This window comes from Epinephelus lanceolatus, chromosome 9, assembly GCF_041903045.1.
Source record: "Epinephelus lanceolatus isolate andai-2023 chromosome 9, ASM4190304v1, whole genome shotgun sequence".
Lineage (NCBI taxonomy): Eukaryota > Metazoa > Chordata > Actinopteri > Perciformes > Serranidae > Epinephelus > Epinephelus lanceolatus.
This window is the reverse complement of record NC_135742.1, coordinates 8,302,320-8,326,877: the sequence shown is the minus strand read 5'-3', so window position 1 is coordinate 8,326,877 and position 24,558 is coordinate 8,302,320. Positions and strand designations below refer to the sequence as shown.

General features: G+C 40.1%; 1 protein-coding gene across 1 annotated transcript in view; it reads left to right on the top strand.

Moving 5' to 3' along the window:
- The window catches only part of dmrt1 (doublesex and mab-3 related transcription factor 1), a 37,494-nt gene extending 15,238 nt beyond the window's left edge, over window positions 1–22,256 (top strand). The window contains 2 exon segments of the mRNA XM_033618418.2: window positions 1,474–1,476; window positions 22,096–22,256. Of these exon segments, the coding sequence (XP_033474309.2) occupies window positions 1,474–1,476; window positions 22,096–22,256 (164 nt within the window).
- Window positions 22,257–24,558: the final 2,302 nt, after the last annotated feature.

The following is a 24,558-nucleotide window of genomic DNA, read 5'->3' as shown; positions in this document are numbered from 1 at the left end:
TACAGATCTCAAATGGTGGCGTCCTGTTTCCCAAATGATTAATGACATATTGCGGATACATTCATAGTAGTAGCATGTAGCTATAGAGGGATCTCACATGGTCATGTGAGGGTTGCAGCACTGTTTGGTAATCGCTTTGATAACTAGTTGTTTGACAAGACAAACTAAGTTGTCTTTGAACAGCAAGTAGTTTTGTCATATGGGGACATTGGGTTTATTTTTAAAAGTCAGAAGTGCGTAATAAAGTATATATTTTTAAATTTTAATGCCTGGAAATTGTTGTGCAAAACAGAATTACAAACAGTGCAGCGTTTGTTCAATGTGTCATAACTCTATGGGTAAGGGGTCACGTTCAAGTCTAAAAGTGTTCAAAAGTTTTTATTTCAGTGCCTGAACATGGCTGTGCAAAAGCAGAATTGCAAATGATGCAACATATCTTAAAGTCTTGGGATATGTTTTGTAACTCTGTATGAATTTTCCCTGCTCCATACTCCAAGCTATGAATGTCCTTTTTGTCTGTAGGGACAGTCGGTCGCACCTAATTGGCCTGTGTGCAATGCAGCGATAATACAACCATAAAGTCCCAAAGTACACAAACAAGTACTTTCTAATAAGATTTGTCTTAGCTTGTTGCTGTTGCTAAAATTGGTCAAATGTGGATGCCAAATCAAACTGCAAACTTTATTAGGCATAAATAAACAAGTCTCAACCTTAAAACATGATCAGGTTTTGTACCTTGTCCACTTTTGTGTCGGGATCGGCTGCAGACTGACTTGGCAAAGATGGCTGCCATCTTGTTGTGTATTGTGTTCTTGCTACCAGTAGATGGCACATACAAGTGTGCACAGACAGGTCTAAGTTAAGCAGAATGAAGTATAAGGTGCAGAAATCCCAAAATACGATGTCCTCAGATGAGGACGCAGGGTTGCAGGAGGTTAAGTTTAGAAAGTCTGTAGGTTCTGTTCATTCTTTGTCTGTGCAGCCTTCTGATGGAAGTTACTGCTTACTATCCTGCTCTCAATCTGTTTAGGAAGGAACTTATTTTAAGCCCCAAGGTCTTAGACTTCTGGATGGTCTGATGTCAATGTTTTGATGTTGCTTTGGTGTATAAAAATACAGCAGTTTTAATAGTGATCTCACCACCCAGAACAATGCGTGTGACTAGAATAAAAAAGGTCATTTTTTGCAGGAATTAACAGATGAAGTTGACTTGTTGAACAATCGTGGTATTGTATATTATTACTTGTTTATAAAGGACATAGGGGAAGAGCGTCATTAGCACAACGTCAACATCCTTCTTATAGTGAAAATAGACTGCTCACACCACCAGCATCACAAACCTAAAGACCCCCCCATCTTTCTTTTGTACCTGTATTTGTTTATGACTTTCACCTGTCTGTTTCCTGTGAGGGTCCCACGTCAGCCTCCTGCACTGAATCTCCATGCTCCATTACAAGAGAACAACACTCTCAGCAGGTGGTCCCACATTTGGTGTCGACTCAGACTCTTAACACTAGAGACATAAACCATCAAAATCAGTAGTTTTTACAACCATTTTTTGTCTGGCTTGTGACCCCTTACTTGTGAGCGGTATCTACTTGCAGCACCTCGTCGAAGGTTAAATGCTTTTCTTTATTTTTTGGAAAAAGCAACATCAAAGACACTGCCCTTGTCTGTAGTAATAAACAGACACTTTGAGACACTGAGGGATGCATTTTGAAATGTGCAACCTACATATGTATTCACTTTAAACTGTATTTAACTTTGCTACATGTTTACAGTACATGAATGGATACAGGTAATGCCAACTACCACATCTTCATTGGTCATCATTAAAATACTTGAAGTCATTAAGGCATAATGTCAGGTTCACACTGGGTATGGAAGCACCACGAAGCAGCCGATTTTTGGTGAGTGCTGCTTGCTTCCTCTCAGCGTCCATGCTAACAAATCAGGCTGTTCACAGTGGAAGCCCAGCAGTGCTGAGATGTGCAGCCAACTCACGATCTGCAGTGATAGTTTCAGGTCTGTTTTTTCCACAAGCAAATTTTGCAAGAAAATACTGATAATCTTTCATAAACAATATAAAGAGTAGTATATATTATAAATGATCTGTTCTTACAAATTAAAAAATGTGCATCCCAGGAGTACTTATTTAAAATAATTTAATTTGTCGGTTGTGTCTAAAGAGCAAGAGAGATGAGCACACACACACAAGCAGACAGAGAAAGTTCTACATATGGTTAGAAAACAATTCGCTTGATTACTGGTACGGAGAAATGAGCTTCTGGTGTGAACAGCCAGGCAACTGCCTGCACAGCAATTGACATTGATTGGTGTGAGTACGAAACAAGACATTAGATGACATAATTTGGGGGTTTTGGAGAGACAGACTGACATTTTTCAATATTTAACACATTTTAACACATTTTTTGATAAAATGATTAGTTGACTAATCGAAGAAATAATCGACAGATTAGTCGACACTGAAAATAATCATTAGTTGCAGCCCTAATTGACATATTGGGATGCTTCTGTGTCCAGTGTGAACATGGCGTAAATCTATCCTGTATTTCATAAGAGAAAGACAAATACTTCAGCCACAGTAGAGGAAAGTAGAAAACAAGAGTTCTTCTGCAGTGGAAATATGGGGGAATTTCAAGATGGAATTCCCTTAAAACAATTTTGACTTTGAGGAAGTTTGTTGGAGGTTTGATTCAGCCTTTTGCTGTCAAAGAGTCAGTCTAAACATTTAATGCCCACTTGGTACAACCAGTGCCAAATCCGGTACGTCGGTGTGTGTCTTCCACTGACTGAAGATGAACCCTGTTACAGAAACCCTGCTTTGTAAGAGCCTTCGTGTCTGAGTTGTTGTGTGTGAACCATTTGAAGCAGATCTGTTCCCTTGTCTGTACAGTTTTGTGTGTGTGCATGTCCTGGCCTGTGTCCTTGATATTGCTCCAAGGCTAATTCATATCTTATCAGCTGAGTTTGAATCACTCTACGGGTTTATAAGCATCAACACAGTGTGGTTGCAAAATGGCACTGTATCTACTTTTTATTTTTGTACTATTAAAGTCTAAATTACTGTACTCTCAGTTGCTGTTAGCTGCTCTTATCCAGAGTGACCTGGAGCTTTGTTTTCAGTTGGAGTTGAAACAATTCCCAAACAAATCCACCCCTCCCATCATTTACTGTCCCTCTCACTCCCACTGCCTTTCTCTGTATACATCCATGGACTTTCCCCTGTGCTGTGCACAAGCACACCAGTCTGAGCCACTATGTTTGTTTCCCATTTACAGAGCCAGAGCTGTGTGTGAACACCAGATATTTTTCTCAGTGTACCAACAGAGCAGACAGGGAGCAGCCCTTTTTGGCATTTTGGCTTAAAATATTGTTTTAATTAATTATCAGAATGGTTACTGATTAATCTTGTCGATCTATCTCTGTTCTGGACTTTTGGTTTGATAAAATAAGTAATTTTAAGATGTCACTTTAGGGTCTGTGGAATTGTGGTTGCCATTTTCACTATTTTATGACATTTTAAAGACTCACGACTAATCAATTACTCCACAGTATAATGGGCAGATTGATTAATAATGAAAGATTGCAGCATAATTTACCAACATCACCAACACTGCTTAAGTAAAGTAAGCTAATATACAGAATATTCTCCTGGTTGTTGATATAATTTGCTTCAGTACATCAAAATTCAGCCACATCTCCTTTTAATCCTTGAATTGTTTTGCTGCGACTGAACATGTTGTGAACCTCCGGATCATCCGTGAGGAGGAAATAGCTGTGAGCTGTGAGCCTACCTGCCCTCCCCTTCTACCTAGCTGCCAAACAGCGCCCCATCAGATTTATCTCCCTCCCAGGATAGGGCTAATCAGTTGGCCAAATACAGAGATCCAAATAACCTTCAGGAGTGCCACGCTGTCCTTTCCCCTCCTCGCCTCCTCCTCCTCCTCTTCCTCCCCCCCTCTCCGCCCTCCCCCTCTGCAGGCCCCGCTGTCTCCGCAAAATTGCCTTCTGGAGTTAGTGAGCGGGAACAGTTAAGATTTACAAACAATGATGAAGCTTGTCATGCGTCTTTCTCCATCCGTCACGGCGGGCCGGGCGGAGCTGTGGGTAGAGCCGTCCTGGTGTTCTTCATAAAAGCCAGCTCTCTGTGAAATACGCCCCCGGCCGGCCTGTTTACTGCCCCGCGCTCGTCAGCAGCCCCGCTGCTGTAAATCGCAGAGCGGGAGGTGACAGCGCAGTCCATCAAACTCCCACCCCACCTCGCTGCCCTCCCAACATCTCACCTCACACTGCACCCCCCCTCTTCTCCTCCTCCTCCTCTCCCCTTCATATATACACACACAGAGACACACACACTGTTTCTCCACAAACACCCGCCCCACTTCCTCTCTAGGAGGCTCAGATGAGCTGCCCCAAAAGAGTTATGGCTGTTTCAGTCTTACGGGAGACAGCTTCAAGCCGAGTCTGTCGGTGTTTATGTTCTTTCTTTTTTGTCCTTGTCTAGACTTTTTCTTTTCTTAATTCAAAACTGCTCAAAGTTTGTCAGCACAGCAACTTTCCTTTCACGTACTTCTTACTTTTTTTTAGAAAACAAGATTTATACTAATGTCAGACCTCAAAATCGAGCGCCTCTGTGCTGGCTATACGTTTGTCTGTTTTGTTATATTGGTGTCAGCACTGAGCGCACAGTAATTTAAATGCAAATCAGATTGTTGAGGTATTGCAGATGTTAATCCTGCTAATCGATAGACCTGTGTGAGCCCATTAAGTTAGAAATCCATTACTATCTTTCTAGATGATATTCTATTGATTTTTCTTGCTTCAATCTATACTGTACTGTACACCAAAGTGAGTTACTGCGTATAAAGTCTGTCGTTTCAGGTTCTTCGCCTCCTCTGAAAAAAAAGGAGCAAAACAAAAAAAAAACGACAGAGAGATTGGCGTCAGTAAGTTTCTTTGTTTCGTGTGTAAAATGGGATTTACCTGCTTTCAGATCAGATTACTTCACACTCACACCCACACACTCTCTCACACACACATACACGGTTAAGAAAGTCACACACTCACATCCAAGGCCACACTCATTCTGGAGATGTCAAAAAAGCCTCTCACTCTTTTGGATTTATTAAACCTGAAACAAATTGGTACTTCTAACCCAAGAGATGACCTTTTCAAAGGAAGTGCTGTTTCATGTCATGTAGCAGCAAGAGTTCATTTCCTTTGGTCACTGACATGCTGAGAACATCACTCACCTCAGTGCATGTACTCTGAGTTGTTTCACTACCTGAGGAAAGCAAAGGCTCGAGGAACACTGTTGGTTTTTGGTGACTTTTTTTGACTTTATCAAGTTGTTTTTCCTGCTTATGTGATTAAGTTATAGCACTTCAAATATACCATTAAACACTGGTAAAATCAGTGTTTCAACTGGGCTAAAATTGGTTTGTTAAACATAATTTCAACATGTAGTTCAGACCAGCTTTGGATGTAAACACATTAATCTGAATGCTGATGAATCAATGATTTTACGGAATCTAGTCATGTAAAAAATATAACTTTACAACCAAATCTAGGTTAGTTTTAATCTAAATCCTAATCCTAAACAATCCTTGTGTTGACTGGGATTGTTCACACAGCATTTACAGGCAGTCCCTGCTTGAATATATTTAAAATTTTACTATTTTGATAAATGATATTTTTAACGCTGCCTGCACCTATCAGTTATTTTAGTAGTCGAGTATTTTAACTATTTACCCATCGATTAATTGAATAAGAAATAATTTTGCTACATTAAAGATTAATGTAACAATCATAGTAATAGCAGGCCACCTCACTCCCTGCCACTCGGAGACTACTTCGCTGGGAAGAAAGCTGAAGCCAGCTCCAGAGACAGACCTTCAGTCAGGAGCTGTAACGACTCAAATTCAGCCAGTGCAAGCTTTTATTTCAGCTAGCACTTATCTTGATTTACCTTAAATGTTAACAGTAACTTTACCTTGTGTTGGGTCGGCTTTGTGGGCAAGTTGCTTTGTGCTGAGACACTGAAATATTGATGCCATGCTATTGTGGTATAGGCTAGTTTGTTTTTACAAGATCTGCACTGTACAGAGTTCTTGTTTTGTTTAAGCTTGAAATGGCCTGTCGCTTCTCTTCACCCCTCGCTACTTTCTCTCTCGTCCTCCATTTTGCAATTTTGCACCATCAATCACACTTTGTGTCCACAGTGTAAGTGGGTGGTGGGACAGTAAGAATCATCCGTGCAAAACACAGTGCGCTGCATATAGTTATATGGATTAGGCAAAGCTTCGATGTTAAGAATTTGCATTGATGAGTTTTAGTAACCAGGTTACTCGAGTTTCAGCCCTCGGAATTTTTGCACAGTCTTGACGTTGGACAGGAAACCAAAAAGATGTACCAACAAAGACAGTGTACATGGGAAATAATTTTGTAATTCATAATTAACTGATAAGTGTTCTTTGATTGTCTCACTGTGCATCCATGAACAAAGTTCCTGTTGGAAATTGCTTACAAATAATTGAAGTCTAAGTTCTGCGAACAATAAACTATTGTCTATCATTAATGAGAAAGATGAGGCGATGTGGTGATAAACAGATTGCACAGTTCCAGTAGTACTTTATGTCACCTTTTCTCAAATAAAGTTGTATCAAGAGGATGAAGAAACAATATGCAACCTTCTAAAATCTTTGAGATTTCTTTGGTTGACCAATAAATCCCAGAAAATATCCAGTTTGTCATGAGGTTATGGCTTGATTTAATCCTTAAATAAGAGCCAGCAGCAGAGAAAGTGACCCTGCTTGGGGCCCGTCAGGCCCTTGAGGGCCTCATTTAATGTGTGGTAGATTGAGCGTCTCTCCTGGTTAAAGTGGAAAAGTCCTGTGTGGCCTGTCAGATTGTCTTCCCCACCCTGCTGTGCTGCTAAGTGCCCTGATCGCCTCTGGGGCCTGTGGATGGGCTAAATACCAGTGTAATTGTCTGCTCAGGGCACAAGCACCGTTGTAATGTGTTGTACAACACCACCATTAACACAGGCCTGGGGCTGTAGAGACATTAAATGGCCAGGGCTGTGTAGTTTATGTCCTCTTCCCCTCACTCTCTATTTCTCTCTCTCTCACTTACACACTAATACACACTCTCACACTGTCCAGCTTTGAGGGACCTGAGAGGAAATGAAACGTGATTCTATTGACTTCAGTGTTTTATCTCATGCTGTGTTCTGTGCAGCAATATACCGGTATAATCATCAGAGGTTGTGTGAGTTATTTTAGTTTGTTTGATATCAGTTTATGCCGAGTGATGTCCTGATTATCTCTAGTTATTCTACATCCTGACAACTTGTATGTATTTTCAATGATGCTAGCTGATCTCTTCTCTGTCCAGACGTTCTAATCTAGATAACAGTGAGAAGGGATTGAAATGTTGATATGCTCATCTAGGTTTTCTTTAACTGTTAATGTGCCATCACAGAATCAAAAAGCAGCAACTGACCGTTTAGTTCAGGGTCTCTGCAGCTCCCTAAAAAGTCTTAAAATGTCTTAAATACAATGTTATAAATATAAGGCCTGAAAAGCCATTAAATAGTCTTAAATTTTAACTTTCGAGGTCCGAACTGCCACAAACATTTGAACACATTTCATTTATCCATCATTTAATTTCTTTTTGACCAAATTAGTCAGGCTCTTTAGGTGAAGGTCCACATTTCTAATGTTACACACTATCAACCTTCCACTGAACTTATCTACATAAAACCTACCTCTACTTGGGACCACATACTTACATTTATACTTACCTGCCATGCTTGGATGATAAAACGATTATTTGTCCAAAAAAAATCTGTCTTAAATTTGCTTTAAAATGTCTTTAAAAGCATTAAATTCAAGTGTCTGTTACCTGAAGGCACCGTGTAATCGCTGAGCTTTTTGGCAAAACTGACTGAAACTTACTGGAGCCTGCTCTCCATATCACTCACTATATATTGTATATTACAGGTGACAGTGTGAACTTATAATATCTTTTTAAAAAGGTGCTTGAAATAATGCTAAAAAATGGCAGTGCTCTTTTTTTAATTAAGTTGTATTGTGCGTTAATATTACAGCAAATAACATTGTCATTAACGTGGAAAGTAGAGTAACTGATTTATTCTTAACATGTTATTTGACATTTTTGTAGGTTAAAATAAATTCACACTTCAACAAAAGCGAAGCCTGCATATGAACAAAGAAATGTGCATTTTAAATTACTTGGGGTGTAGTTTAGACAAATATCTGTCCAAGCTGGTGTAAAAATTCTATTTCTAGCATTTGATTAACAGATAATGACAAAATCAGCACATGCTTACTGCATAGGGCCTGTATGTAAAAATAATCTGCATATAAAATATGTCATACATACATGTCTCTACACACATAAAGTGGATGTTGTTCTCCTATTAAATCTCTGGACAAAACAAACTTGGTTAGTTGCGGTGCTTTCCTAACTAATCATGCTCTTGTAGTCACTTCTCTTGCGTTGTTGTTTTGAGCAGCAGCGGTGGCGGCGGCCCCAGCGTGGATTGACAAATGGTGTCGCCTTGGCAGCTCTCTGAAACAGCTGAACGACTTGGATAAACACATATGGCAGCTTTAGCACCCGCGGGAGGCGTCCTTCTTTCCATAGCAATATATTTCACTCTTCCTGTGTCCTTTACTTTGGCATTTTTCCTACCCTGTCGACTCACAATGAATCTCTTGTTTAAAACGTAATGATAGAAAAGTCTCGCAAATATTGATCGGGCCACCTCAGCTCATTATTGCATATCCATAACTTTTCGACAGATCACGTCAGCGATAGACTGACAGGCCATTTTGTGAGTTGATGGGGCACAGTAGCCGAAATGGAGATTTAGCATAGGGACGAGGGCTGTGTCACGCCTCTCCGGCAGTCATCTTCATCGGGGACAGATTGGTTAACAATGCAGGAGCAAAGGTTCCTCTCTGCTTAATTAGCCTTTGACCCCGACACTGATGCCTTCTGTCAGCCTGCGTCGGCCCCTGTGCTCTCTTCAGCTTCATAGCAAACTAATAATGAGCTTTTAAGTGTTTTCTGACCCCCTGTAATGGCTGCATAACAGACTGCATCTCTTTAAACAATTGTCTCAACAGCTCTTCATTTGTGAGCTGAAGGAATGAGAAATATGTGGAAGATTTAACTTGCACACACAATGAAAATGAATAGCCCTTATTCACCGTGATGCAAAAGCAATTATTTGACTCTTTATTTACTTCTTTGATTAAGGTGTTTGATGTGGCTTGAAATTAGTAGTAGCTCAGGCTTCACTACCAGGCTTACTGTAAGAGCAGTGGTCACAGCTCAGTGTCGGCACTTGTGGCATTTGCGTTACCTGCACCAGCAATATTTCAGAAGCCTTAAAGTCCCCTTTAAATGAAAAGTACATTTTCCCAGCTATAATCCTGTGTCCCTGTGTTAACTGATCACTTATCTCTTGTTACATGACAAATACATGTCAAAAAATCAGTATCAATGTATTTTTACATCGAGATCCCTGTCTTTTGTCTGTCTGTAAAACCAGGTGAAACATTTACAAAAGTTCATCAAATCAAATGAGACTCCGGGTGACTAGTTAGCCACAATGGTCATATAAAACCACACTTCATCATTTATGGGTTGTAGTAAGTTAACAGAACAATATGAAGAGAGACAGGAAGAGATGTGTGTTTGGATATCAGTGGGCTTTTGCTTTCATTTCCAAAACCATGTGAGGGAGGTTGAATTCATTCATCTCCCCCTCGTCCTCCTCCTGATCTAATGGCTAGGCAGGTGTGTGTGGAGCCAACAGTCCGCTCAGCAGTGGAGTCAGCTGTAGCTGTAAGACCACCCGTTATTTTGCGGTTCAATCAAATGTGATGGATTTGATTGAAATACTTCTTGTAACTGTACACCGATGCTTTAACTCCTGTTTCATGGGGAATTTAACTTGTGAAAAATGCCGTTGGTTGGTTTTATTAAAACCTGAGTGGGTCAAAGCATTTTCATGTCATACACATGAAATGAAATTCTGCCCAAATTTGGTGTTAAACCTTGTTAGCTGCGAGTGTAGATGGCGGGGATGGTCAGTTCATCACTTTGGTTCAGACTGAAATGTCTCAAGAACCACCAGATGGATTACTGTGAAATTCTGTACAGACATTCATGGTACTCAGAGGATGAATCCTAATGACTTAGGTGATAACCTGGATTTTTCTTCTAACACTGCCAGCAAGTTTAATTCTCACTCATCCAGTGAACGAGCCCAACATCTAGTGAATCAATTGCCACATGATTTTGGTTTGTGGTGCCCAGTATTTGTGGTTCAGGGTGAAATATCTCCACAACAGTTGGATGGATTACTGTGTGCTTTGGTGCAGACATACATGGTCTTTGGTGATTTTTGTGCCTACACATAACCACACGTTAACCACAGCATTGTTAAGACATTAAGTTCAGTTTAGCCGCCACATAATAACCTACAATTGTAACATATATTGTTTCTGGTGATTTGGTTGTTTTCATACAGTGTTCACTCGTAGCAACTAAAGTATAATAAGACACCAAGGACCTTGTTTAAGATTAGGATAAGAGCATTTTCGTGAAATATTGACACAAGACAGGACAATGCTGACCTTACACGTAAGAGCTTTTGTACCTTTTAACCAAACTAATCACAGGACTCAAACTTTGAGTCAAAACTTTATTTGACATGCTCGAATAAAACTCCAACCACAGTGCAGTATAAAATGACTAGAAAACAATGCGGACAGTGCAGGAAATTCCTCCAAAATGTAGTGTATTTGGAAAAAACATTAAATAGTATATGTGTAGATTATTTCTAGGAGACAGTGTTGTGCAGGAAAATTGTGCTTTAGAGAATTTCTTTGGTCATTTAATGCACATATGGTATCAGAAACGTGTTGAAAACAATTAATACCTCATTTGTTTGGCATTGCTGACTTCATATTGTTTTCATCCATCAGTTACATCATAAAATATTAATACAGAATTAGGAGTCATTCAAAAAGAAACTCGGATCTGAGCAGTGATTTGAAACTGAGGGTGAAGGTCTGCGGTGTGAACATCAGCTGAGTGGCATGAGCCTCCACTGTTCACTGTGCAGTATTTAAAGCCTGCCTGTCTGCGCTTTGACTGAGTTTTCTGGGTCATTAAGTCCTGCTGCTGGCCTGATGATGAGGAGCCAGACGCCTATATCGTTTCCAGAGAGGAGAGCGCCCATCTCTACAAGGCTCGTCCTCAGTTGGACACCCGTGAGACCCTTTCAAACACCCCAGGGACAATTTGTTATTATTATTTTTTTAGACACAGCTCGTATCATTTTAATGGGAGCCATTTAATCCCAGGCCAACCTTGTCATGTGACAGGCAACTCTTCATTCTGAAGATTACATTTTTTGTTCCTGTGATGATAGCCTCCACTAAAAGCTCTTGTCCCTGGACAGCACTGATGAATTCACACAGGTGATATTGTTTTGGTAACTTTGTTGTTGTGCATTGAATAAAATCACACTGAGCAACTTGTAGACTGTGAGACAGGGTTGAAAGCTCTGGAAAAGGCTGGTAAATGAACTTTGAGTTAAGATTATTTTGTCAAACTTTAACACTTGATGTCACATTGTGTTTAAAATGTGGCTAGCTATATAGCAAGTTTGTCAACATAATGAAATTATCAACAGTGTCATTAACTGCGTATGTTTCCTTTTAGATTAGTAATTATGACAGGACTGTTTCATACACTACATGGCCAACGCTGTGCGGACACCTGAATAGTACTCCTACAGTATATGTGACTATCGAACATGTCTCAAAATCTGCTACCTGACCACTCTCCGTTCTTATTGGAACAGTTCCCAATAGATGTTTGAGCCTGGCTGCAGAGATTTGTTCCCATTCAGCTACAAGAGCGTTGTGTTCTTTTACTGCAGCACAAAAACCCTACTAACACCCACTAACATCTGTCTTTTGTATTTAATTGGAAAGGGTACAATCAGCATTCATTCCTGGGACATATGACTCTGCAGTAGTCTTGGGTATTTATCAAATCCAGCTCTGATCAGCAGAGATGGAAATCTGACACCAGGGTAGGCATGCTAATTTTTGCTCCTTTTCCAGCACAGTCAATGATGTGCAACCACAAAATTATATCAGTTTCTGTCCAAGAAGTGCGCTAACATCATTCAAAAGAGTTTGAAAAAGAGACTGAATAAAGTACTATTCGGACGGGATTAGTTTTACATAGGGATGTGGACTAATGTCAGTTTACCACAGGATGTCTGTAATATAAATGCCCGATTCGCACGGGACAAGAAATCTCCGTAAGTCTACCAGAGATGGGAGTGGTAACTCCGGTTGCGCCCTGGCGTCACCTCCCTGTCGGCATGTGCGTGCTACGTTGCTTCCTGTAAGCATCAGCTGAAGGATAATAATAATTAATGATTAGCCCAATATGAAATATTGACGATTAGCAATATGGATTTATATTAGGCCTACCTAACACAATCAGAAGTCTCGTGGCTCTGAAAAGTGCTCTCTTCTTGACCTTTTTGATTGGTCTCCCATGTAGGGCTATGCGATCATTAGAAGAATGTCCACTATCATGACTACCGACAACACCGAATGCTTCTTCAAGTGCCTCCATCATCGAAAAAACGCGGAAAACTAGCTGTAAACAGGACGTGACGAAATATTTACATACATTTTTACAGAGGATCACGTTCGCACGGGATTAATATTACCCAAGGTATTTTCTCCGGACTGTTTTACAGAAGGTAAAAGTTGCAGTAATTTTTATTGACATTATCCGTAATGATTACAGACATGGAGTGTTCGGACAGGATTAAAACCCCTGGTAATAATTACTTTACCCCACATCTCCACGTTAAACTAATCCCGTCCGAATAGCGCTTAAGTAACAGATATAAAAAAAACAAAAGAAATGGAACCATTGTGATATTTTCACTGGCCTTCATGCCATTTCTACTGTTTACTAGCCCTGTTTTCTCAGCTCTGGTCTTCTGGCAATGGGAAATGAGTCAATCCCTATTTTTAGGTTCGCCCACATTTCAAAAACCCACATATACAAGCTACATTGGGTGGAAAACGACTATTAGTGGGGTCCAGCACTAATGTTGGGTGATAAGAGTTAGGTTAGGACAAGAAGTGTAACACTAAAGTGCTTGCTTGGCACTGGCAACAGGCATGATTGTCTTAAAAATATTTTAGTCCCCCATTTGAGGTTATCTATCTATAACTCTTAAAAAAAGAAAACATGACATATAGTCCTTTGTAATCCTGAAAAAAATAAAATATAAATATACAAAAGTAAAGAAAGGAGGCAATATTGGGAAAGTGAGAATTAGGGAAGGAAGAGAGAAAACGAGGGAATTGTAAAAGGTTAAGTTTTAGGCACATGGAGGTTAATTTGGTTTTGGTTTGGAAACAAAAATGGGGAGTGTTTAGGGTTAGGGTTGGGACAACTGGGACAACATTTCTTTATGGCTCTAACTTTGTGCACAAGGGCATTATGATGCTGAAACAGGAAAAGGGGCCTTCATCAAATCGTTATCACAAACTTGGAAAGACACTTTTGTCTAATATGATGAGGTTGGAAAATTATGATTTCTATTAAAAGGCCCAGTCCAAATCATAAAAACAGCCCCACTTCAGTGCGTCCATATACCACATAATATATTTAGAATAATATAATTACTATTTTGATTAGTTAACAATCATTTTAGACACTGATGAAGCAAAAATGCCAAATATTTTATAATGCAGTTTTGACTATTTTCTGAAATAATATTAAAGATTAAACAAAAAATCCTTTAATTGAAAAAATAATCTGCAGATTATTGAATAATGTCAGTTTGTTTCTAAATATGTAAATCATTGCTACATTCTGGATTTTGGCAAGTAAACTCAGAAGCCATTAAATAAACATGAGTCAATGAGTAATTATCACTGCAAATTTTGATCTTAATTGATTTTTAATATTATTTGTGACTTATCAAATTCTCAGTTGTTCTTCCAACTCACATCACCAGCAGTTCAATACAGTATTGTGTGTGTGCACGCCTGTATATGTGTGTGTGTGTTTACTTAAGTGTTATCTACCCCTATGACCCTTGTGTACGGTGGATGAGTGTAGAGTATGAGTATACCCACAGAGAGAGAGCTTATCCCGCTGCATCAGACTGAATTACCATCTCCTCTCACATCTGGGCTTTTGTTCCCCCTCTTTGGCAGCCGCAGAAATGATTGCACCTTCATTCACTCCCTCCCTCCTTCTCTTAACAGGACAAGTGGGAGGTTAAAAAAGCTTCCTTTTGTTATTCCACACAAAGACTGTTTAATAGTTTGGAAATCTTATATAGAGTGCTGAGTGACTGGGAAAAGGGCAAAAGTTCATTCAGCAGAATAAGCTCTCTTTCAGCATCACCAGCAGGTAAAGTTTGTCTTGTTACAAGCTATTTTTTGTACTCAGATTTTACTCAAGAGCTTCTTTTTCATGGTGGGGAGTTCACAAGTGCAGTTATTACCACTCACAACTTTAATATACAGTATTAGGAGAATTACGCTGTCACAGCTGAAAACTCAAAGTTCTTATATTTTAAATTTGGGGCAGGTTTTGGCGCCAGGTGTCTTTTTTTAAAAACCTTTAAAATTATTGTGATGTTGGTGCCATGAACTCAGCAACTTGCACTTTTTACTCCACTTTATTTATTTGACAGTTATTACCTAATGTTCAAGTTAAGATTCTGCATAGAAAAAAAACACGATCATCTTAGAAAATACAAATTAGTGAAAGATTAAACCAGCTGTTGGTCTAGTATTGTCCCACTGTTGTGTTTCAGATGTTGAGTTTGTTTAAACTTTTCACACTGTTTCATTTGGGCCCTGCCTACAGGTATACAGATTTGAAAAAAGATTTTTTCCCCCCTTCGTTTGAAAAAAAAAAAAAGAAAAAAAAATTGTCCACACAACCTTTGTTTTTCAAAATATCTCCGTCCACACTAGACTCTTTCCAGTGTTAGCTGAACTGTCTTCCGCAAGCGTCCCTTATCGTAAAGGTAGTAAAGTGAACGGGCTAACGTAACCTTTCACTGGTGATTCCTCTTTGATACACAGACAAAGGAGGTCAGTCAAAGGCACAAATAATCTCTGGACTTGCAGAAGTTTTCCATCCACTCATTACAGACAACAATCCCACTCTCGAAAATTGCCCTGCCATCTGCTGGTTCGACTGGACCTGACCCAAAAGCAAAAAACACTGGGGGCAGCAGATGCGTCCATTTGTCCATGAAGTAGTGCAATACTGAGTTGAAACTGTAAGGTAGGAGTAAGACCAAGAAATACGAACAAAAAGTAAACAAACCAGTAGTTCGCCATTGAATTGTAATTGTTTCAGGGGCATACCCGTTTTACAAAGCAACAAAAGAAATGACATCATTGTTTCTGAAATTCTCTGTTTTACACGTCCACACAGAAAGACAGGAACCTGACTTTTGAAAAAATTGCTGCTTAAAGGGGTTTTTTAAGAAGTCTCTGGTTCAGTTGCCTAAAACGTAGGGTGCTTTCAGACTTATGGTGTGTCTCAAATCACATACCTTTAGTATACTTCTATGTAGTATACTGTGTGCACTATGTACTCATTGGCATAGTGCGCAAATTTCAACAGGGTAGAGTTGTCTCAAAACAAACACGGCCGTTGTGCACTCACCGGAAATGACAACCGCAAATTAGCTAGTTAGCAAACTAGCATTAGCTTTTGCGTTATCGTTCGTGGTACCAAATCATTACAGACTGCTAAATTAACCCAACAAACATACTGCTGGCTTATACCCCACAACAATATAGTGGTGCTTAGTGCAAAAAACACATGTATTTGTACAATGCAGCGATGTTCACAGTTGCACAGTCCTCGGCCACTATTTCCAGTTTAAAAGTGGTCCCTCCCCCTTTGCTACGTAGCCAAGATGGCGACCATTGAGGGCGAGAAGTGTCCCTAGTTCCACACTCAGCTTCTTGACTGTTTTGAGTGCACCATCTGGGTACTCATAGTGCACTGCATTTTTCCATACTTCTCAGTGTGAACGCACTTATGTACTCAAAATAATGAGTGTAAATACAGAAGTACACAATTTGAGACACAGCAATAGTCTCTTTTGGTCCGAATCAGGGACTGATATTGTTACAAAGTTGCATAATTGCCTAGAGTTGGTTCGTGTTCTCACGGTAGCATTTACAAGTGGACCAGATAAAATGCCTTGCACGGGAAAGCTGCTCTTGATTGGTCAGAATATCCATGTGGGAAAAATCCAGGAAGTAAATAAAACGTTGAAGAAGAGTACACTTGCAAGATAAATGTAACTGTTGGATGTGTAAATAAGCAACTTTGCCAACACATTTTCCATATTCACATAAAAGATGATATGTCACGTGAAAAAATAATTAAATAGGTCGATTAATTAATAAATCTATTAATACTAGATTTATTAACAAAATTGATTTTTGTTGATTAAGATTACATGCGTAAGTGTGTATCATTATGTGGCTGCTTTTTTAAATTTTATATAACTGTAAATTAAAAACTTTTGGACCAATAAAAGCAATTTCAAGACGTCACTTTAAGATCTGAAAACTCACATTTCTTTTGTTAGTGCAAACAATAAATCCATAAACCACACAAATATTGACAAATGTAACTGACAGTGAACATTATGTGTTAATTGTTTAATTAGCTGCAGCCTTAGTGTCATTAACAGGTGCTTTGTGTTGTTTCAGCAACATTAATCTGTATTAAACAGGAGAGCAGAGGACGGACGGATGCAACAGAGAACATGTGTACAAGCAGTGTGTCGTGATTTAACATCTGCAGTGAAACTAACACGTCCAGTTGCTTTCAGCCTTTAATTACACATCATAGATTTCCTGCTGATGAACAGGCAGAGAATTAACAGTGAACGGGGCTAATTCACAGCAGCTGCTCTCCTCCACCCACATGCTGTTATTGCTGTACAAGTAGACCGCTGAGAGCTGGGCACACTTAGCTACACAAACATTAGTATTAACGATTGGGCTGCCAGTATTGAATTGGTGACAAACTGCAGATGGGCAAAAATTGGAGTCCGAAACCAATCAGGAAGTTAATGAGGAGAAAAATTACTCCTCTTCTCCCCTCCCACCTCCACAACTGCTGAGGAGGAGAGAGGGAGAAGTGGTGGAGGGTGAGGGATGAGGAAGCATGAGGGAGGCAAATGAAGAAGTCAAAGGATTCTGGGAAACACTGGGCATCAGCACTTGCTTATTTTTAATGTTGTCCTCATGAGGAGGTTAGTTTGAGTAATCAGATTTATGTCGCAGACAGTCCAACATAATCAGCTCATTTAAAATGCAGGTAAATTAAAATATTTTAGGCTTTGACTGGAGCACAATTAAACATTTCTCCTTTTAAAAAACTGAAGATCATGGGTAAATTTTTTTTTTTTTTTTTGGTGAGAAAATGCAACCTAAACTCTTCCCCTCTATGGGGACTCCGGTGTCCTCGGCCGACATTACTGTGTTAAAGAGGCTAACGTGGGCTTGAGAATGAACATACTGCTATTATGAAACTAGAAGACCTGAGGAATTCATTGGTACCAACCATGTAGTGTTAGTTTTTCAGGAGGAAGGTTAAATATTGTTTCAGATTTAGGCAAAAGGAAGGGAATAACTGGCATGGCCATTTTCAGAGGAGTCCCTTGAGCTCTCACCTCAAGATACCTGATGAAAATGTGCTCTATATGTACCCCAGAGACTCCTTTACGCCTATTGTACTTGAATATATCTGCATACTAGGGCCCCTAAACAGTCTTAGAATTGCATAATTTGGGTATGACTGGAAAGCTGAAACTCTTGTGGATTCAATGAGCCCAATTTATTCATATATGATGATGTTAGCCCTCATAGTAGCCATGTCATTGTAGTAAGACCATTTTGAAACAGACCTTACTGTATTAAATGACCTATTTTGACCTTTAGGATAATCATAGCTTCAGGAAACTTTACAACCATACACTAGAGACCCTGGGCACTCAGAGGATGTGTAGCTTTCATAGGTATACTGACAACAAGGGGGTTTCTTAGCAGTTGACTGATCATCAAAAAACACAGTTCTTATAGAAATCTCCAAATGTCAAAGGTTTTTGATACCTTGGTGTACCTATGGTCTTCCTCAAGGTCTTGGTGTTTTAATAGATTTTGGAGGGATTTTTGATTATCTTTATGAATTCTTAAGTGGTAAAAGTACTTAAATTTAACACTAAGTTTGTGCAACAAATGGTATCAACCCAAAAAATGCTGCAAAATCTTGGTAAGAAGATATACTTTATTAATCCTTGACTTTACTTTGTCGTCATACACACACAGGCCTGAAATACACACACACGCACAAACAGGACCTATACATGCATTAAATGGAGAGATGTCAGAGCGAGGGGGCTGCCTTGGACAGGTGCACCGAGCAGTTGGGGGCTCAGTGCCCTGCTCAAGGCAGTGCCCAGTTGGCAAACTGGTTCTCCAGCTACCAGTTCGCACTCCATATTTGGTCCAGACGGGATCTTGAGCTGGCGACCCTCCGGTTCCAAACCCAAGTCCCTATGGACTGAGCTACTGCCGCCCCATTAGGGGCCACACACATGCTGCGTCTTTAACCGCTTGGAAAACGCAAGGTTGGGCACTGGGTGCTACTTTTCAAGAGCGCGGTGGCAGGTTGCGTCTTAGCTTGCTAAGCAACCTCAATAAGCACAGTACCATAGCCCGTTTACCTGAAATCCTGCGTGCAGAGCTGATCTTCTTCCAGGAGCTGTTTATAAGTGTGTAGGCCTATCGTCCGTGGGACAGATGTAAAGCTCTGGCAGCCATGCACTAACATGATCAACTTTTCCTCCATATTTACTAGGGATGCACTGAATATTCGGTAACCGAATATATTCGGCCGAATATTGCAAAAAACCACACATTCAGTATTTGGTGGAATAAGTTAAAAGCAAGGCCGAATAATAGTGGCGTGTTGTGATAACGCAATCAAACAGCATATCGTGACGGGCGGAGTAAAATGTCGGCAGTGTGGCGATCCACCCGTCACGGCACTCGCATTTGCGACTAAAAATAGTTTTGAGCGAGCAAAATAGGCTTAAATCATTCAGCACGCTGTGCGAGCAGCCTACAGATTTCAACCACCAGCAGAAACGAAAGGCGAATCCCACCGCTTGTGGGTTGAATGGGGGTCACAGACACAGACAGTAATGTATTCCTGTCAATTATGGCGGCCATCAGCTTACCGGCGACGGAGAAGTCGGCTCCAATAATATCCTCTTCTTGGTGTCATGACTGCCCAAAAGTACCTGAACAGCTGAGCCAGCCGAACACGGCCCACAAACCTCACCGCACTTTAGGGACTGTTCTTTACTTGTCAGAGGAGGAGGGTGGCTGGTTGATTCTTATTTTATTTATTTATTTTATTTTGATCCCCCCTATGTTAATCACTTATTGATGCTGTTTTTGAAGTATGAATAAGTCAGTAAGTAATTTATTCCATTGAAATATCATTGATGTATTATAGAAAAGTGATTTATCTTTTTATAAATGACAAAACGCACATCTGCCTCATTTTCGCTGTGGTATCGTGATACTACTCAGAACCATGATATTTTCATTGGTATCGTACAGTGGGTCTCAATTTTGGTACCATGACAACACTAATCTGGAGGGGGTTCATCTGCAAAAACTAATGAAAAACTAAACAATGATATTCGGTATTCGGTACTCGGTATTCGGTCAAGCGTTTAATATTATTCAGCTTCAGCTTCGGCCACAAATTTTCATTTTGGTGCATCCCTAATATTTACCACAGACTGAATATTTACAGAAGAAGGGAAAGATATCTGTCGGCTGGGATTGGTTGTTCCTCGTCACATGACATGTGGTGCGCTCTGCTGCCTTCCAAAAGTTAAACTCACGCCATCGTGACCTGAAAAATAGGTTGTTCCTCGTCACATGACATGTGGTGCGCCCTGCTGCCTTCCAAAAGTTAAACTCACGCCATCGTGACCTGAAAAATGGGCGTTTGGGAACGCGTGTGCGCTGCTCCAGCGTTTCTCTGGCATTGAGCACGCTTGCCGTGCATCTACATTAAAAACAATTCATTTGAGGGCGCAAAAAACACGGCATGCGTACGGCCCCTTAGAGACAAAACTGAGCATGGAATGGTCCTACACTTCCATCATAATTTTCTAAGCCCTTATTTATACACTCTAAACATGAAAAGTTGGAATGGGGGCCTAACTGAAATACAATGTTTACTACATTTGTATGACAAAAACTTGACACACAGTACTGAGTTCCCCCTAAAAAAAAACCCTGTCCCTTCTAAAAAGAACAATAATGGGTCTATGGTCAGGAGGGGTGGAGTGGAGGAGGTTAAAACATAGTTTCCTTATTTATTTTCTATTTTCTTTTCAATGATTCAACTCTCCTTTTCAAAACCAGTATGTTTATCTTTCTAATGATCAGGGCTACAACGAATGACTGTTTTCAAGTTAATCTGCCATCAAAATTGTGTTCAATCAGTCAATCAACCGACTGCCTCAGAGTTTCTTCACAGATAAGTATCATGTACCATGGCTTAATCAAGGTCATCAGGATAAAATAATAACAAAAAGAGCCACAACAGTTATGAACTGCCTGTACAAACACTGTGTTAACCAGCCTAAAGTCGACTGTCCTCACAGTGTTGTTAGTGTGTGTGCAGTAGCTGTAGGCTTAGTGTTAAAATGGGTGGCTGCACATACAGTAGCTCTCTTGTAAACTGTAAAAGATCTTTTGTTTTGTGTTTGGTGTCTTCCCTTTTTTGCTGACTGATTCAATTTGCTATAAATCCTGAAGAATCATTTTACTGCTCAGTCATATTTATATCAGGTGAACAACGTGGAGAGGACCATTTATTCTGCAGCGCTGATGATACGACTTTTCTCTGTCTCACTACAGTATTTCTCTTCTCCTTTTTATTTACTCACCCTACACTACCAAGTACAACATTTTTTTATTTTATGCCTTCTACCTACACAAGGCAATATGAATTTATCATATTAATGACTTTGAGGAGTATCCAAGAAAAAGATTTGTTGCTCAGTACCTGAAACATACTTTACTGTAGTGGGACAACAATTGAATGTGTTTTACTCATGATACTGATAAGCAAAGCAGCAGTTGTATCTGAGATATTTTAGCTTTGCTTTTGTACAGTGGGAGAAAGTGGAGACGCATCATCCATTTTTGTATACAGTCACTGATGTATACTTGTCAAAAGCGGTCATATTTGATGGTGGACAGAAAAGCTTGTCACCTAAAGGTGCATTTTTTATGTGCATTTGCAATTTGCATTTAAAAACAGCTGAACAGCTGATATATTGGTAAATGTTTTTACGCTTGATTGAGGTGGAAAATTTGGTGTATCGTTAAAAACAAAATGCGACAAAATCCACTGGAAACAAACTTAGCCAAAAATGACTAATTGTTTTTTTTACCATTTGAGGTTTGACTGTCGCTCTTTTGATTACGTCTTCTTCTGCACATGACCTCAGAATTAGCGCCACCAACTATTTATCTCAATGTTCTTCTCTTGTAATCTTTGCATATCAATAGCAAATGGAAACGTGCATTAACTCTCATTTTCTTTTGACGATTTTCTGTAAATTCGGCTAAAATCTGTGTAACATTTGGATGGAAAACAATTAACTGAGACAGGTGTGACATACTGAATCATTTAAAATGGGAGAAGCACACTTCAGACTATCCTCAAAGAGGTTGATGTCACTGTCACTGTCACTGTAGTTACCTACCTACTTTCACACCTTCACATACACACCTGTCCAGTCACTGTGTGAGGTAGCCATGACTGTTGGGTCGTCTGTCCGCTGGCGTCCTCAGTGGATCTCTGACCAGAACTCTCTTGTCTGTCTCGTCCCTGCAGCTTTCTCACCCAGCAGCATCCCCACTGGTCACGACCCCACCCTGACCTGCAGGTCCATCAGCTCCCTGGTTAACTCTGATGTCAACGGTCAGTGCGAGGCTGCCAGCGAGACACCAAACTTCACCGTCAACTCCATCATCGAGGGTGACGCCACCAAATGAATAAAACGAAGGTTACTTCACACGAAAAACATATTCTGACATCAGTTGAGCAAAAAACTGTTGCTGCAGGTTTCTTTGTTTCAGGAGGCACAATGATGCGTTTTCTGTGCCTTAGTTGAAACGACAGGCTGTTTTCGTATTTTAGCTCATTTTTATCTGTTAATGTTGTGTTGAAGTCAGTTCACCAGTGTACAATGTGCTTGGAAAGTTTAAAAAAAACAACTCAAATAACAACATGCCAAAACTTGACTTGAGAAGCCCTCTCTAAAAGATAAAGATGACTAAACCTACTATAAGTAAGTCTATCGATTATCAGTAACAATCAAACAAACACGTTTTTAGAAACAGATGGGATGCTGTTGTGTATTTGTAAAGTTGTGCACTTTTTTTTTCATTTTCACAAAGTAAAACAGTGAAGTGACGCCACATGTGGAATAACGATATTAAATTATGCTTTCTAGAGTACAGTAAAACTGATCAGTGCAGTTTTCACACAGTATGATTTGTTAGATATTAGTGGACGATCTTTTGACAATCAGAATATATGCTTAGTGTTTGCTAAGACATATTTTTGAGTTGGAATCAGTATTACTTTACATCTCAAGCACTTATTTAGAAGATGTCAGAGGAGAAATTTGGCCAGTGTAATTGTATTCATATGTTCTGTGGTCCAGTAAACTAATAAAGATGTCAATTTTCTTTTGATGTTAAAGAGTAGCTCGACACCAGGCTGAAAAGCAGCATTACACTGCTGTCTTTGGTTCAAAGTTTTAAGTGTGTTTCACCTGTATAACTGCACCCAAAAGTGATGTCACGGTGCACCGACACACCCTGGAGTACACCTCAGTATCACTGCAACAGGGTGAAAAGTTAAACCACTTGAGGTCAACAAAAAGAAAGACTTGTTAAGAGGTGTTAAGTTGGCTTGGGTGACATCTATTTTTCTTACTTTCCTGAAATTTCACTGGGGTATACAGTATATTACGTATTAGTCCACCCCCCACTCCCCCAGCCAGCGAGTCCCCCACGTTCAGCAAACTCTCTTAGCTTTTTCAGTCTCATAAATAAACAGTACAAACTACTTAAACAAAAAAAAAAGTTAAAATATGCTGTTTTCCCTGCCGACTCTCACTCTCTGCTGATTCTGGCTGGCTGTTTACAGTCCTGTAACCTTATCCCCACCACTTTCTGTTGCGGCGTCTGTCAGCTCAGGCCCCACCAGTAGAGATCAGAGACTGACCTTGGGTGTGGGCTGATGTGCACTACATACAATGAGTTTAGAGAGAGGAGCACTTGTATTTTTGACAGTATTGAAAATCATACCATCTGGGTTTCTAAATACCCTGCTATACCATAATACCATAATACTGTGATACTGCCCAAGCCCAGTATTACGTTACTCATAATAGTTGTTTAACAGTATTCAAATGACTATAACTTCACTGACAACATTTACATGCATATAATATTCTGGTTTTTGTCCTTATTCCAAAAAAGACAATATTCCCACTAGGCTGTCCAATAAAAATTAATATTCCATTTTTCGCATTTTTTGCACCCCCAATTTCAGTGTTTTCAATGTAGGCACGCAGCAGACGCATTTAAACACCAGAGTGGCGCTGTGGCAGTGTGCATACGTTCCCAAGCGCCTGTTTTTCAGGGCGAGACAGCTGCGCCTCGAGATAACCCGAGTTCAACTTTTAGAACGCAGCAGCACGCACCGCATGTCACGTGGCGAGGAACAACCAGTCACAGCCAACAGATATCTTTCCCTTCTTTCGTAAATATCAGTCTGTGGTAAATATGGCTGCCAGAGCTTCACATCTGTCCCACGGACGATAGGCCTATACCAGCACCTGGAAGAAGATCAACTCTGCACTCAGGATTCCGGGTAAATAGGCCCAGACACGGTGCTTGTTAACGTAGCTTAGCAAGCTGGGGCGCAACCTGCCACCGTGCTCTTGGCTCAAAAAAGGCACAAGAGTAGTAGCCAGCGCCCAACCTCACATTTTCCAGGCTGTTAAAGACGGGACATGGGTACAGCCCCTAATATTCCCACTTACATGCAGCTGTGCATATGAGTATCATCATTTCAAAATATGGAAAAGTTAAACAGCTGGAGCTGCTTGCGCCATTTCCCTTCTTTGCATCGGATTTATTTTAGTTTTCTATTGGTGGCAGACCTGTTGGACTATACAAACAAAGCCTCCCTCGTTCAGTCCTTCAACCACCTTCTTAAAAGGTCAGCGCTGCAATATTTGCTCATATCCAAAAACCTGTTGATATCCAAGTTTTTCGTAAT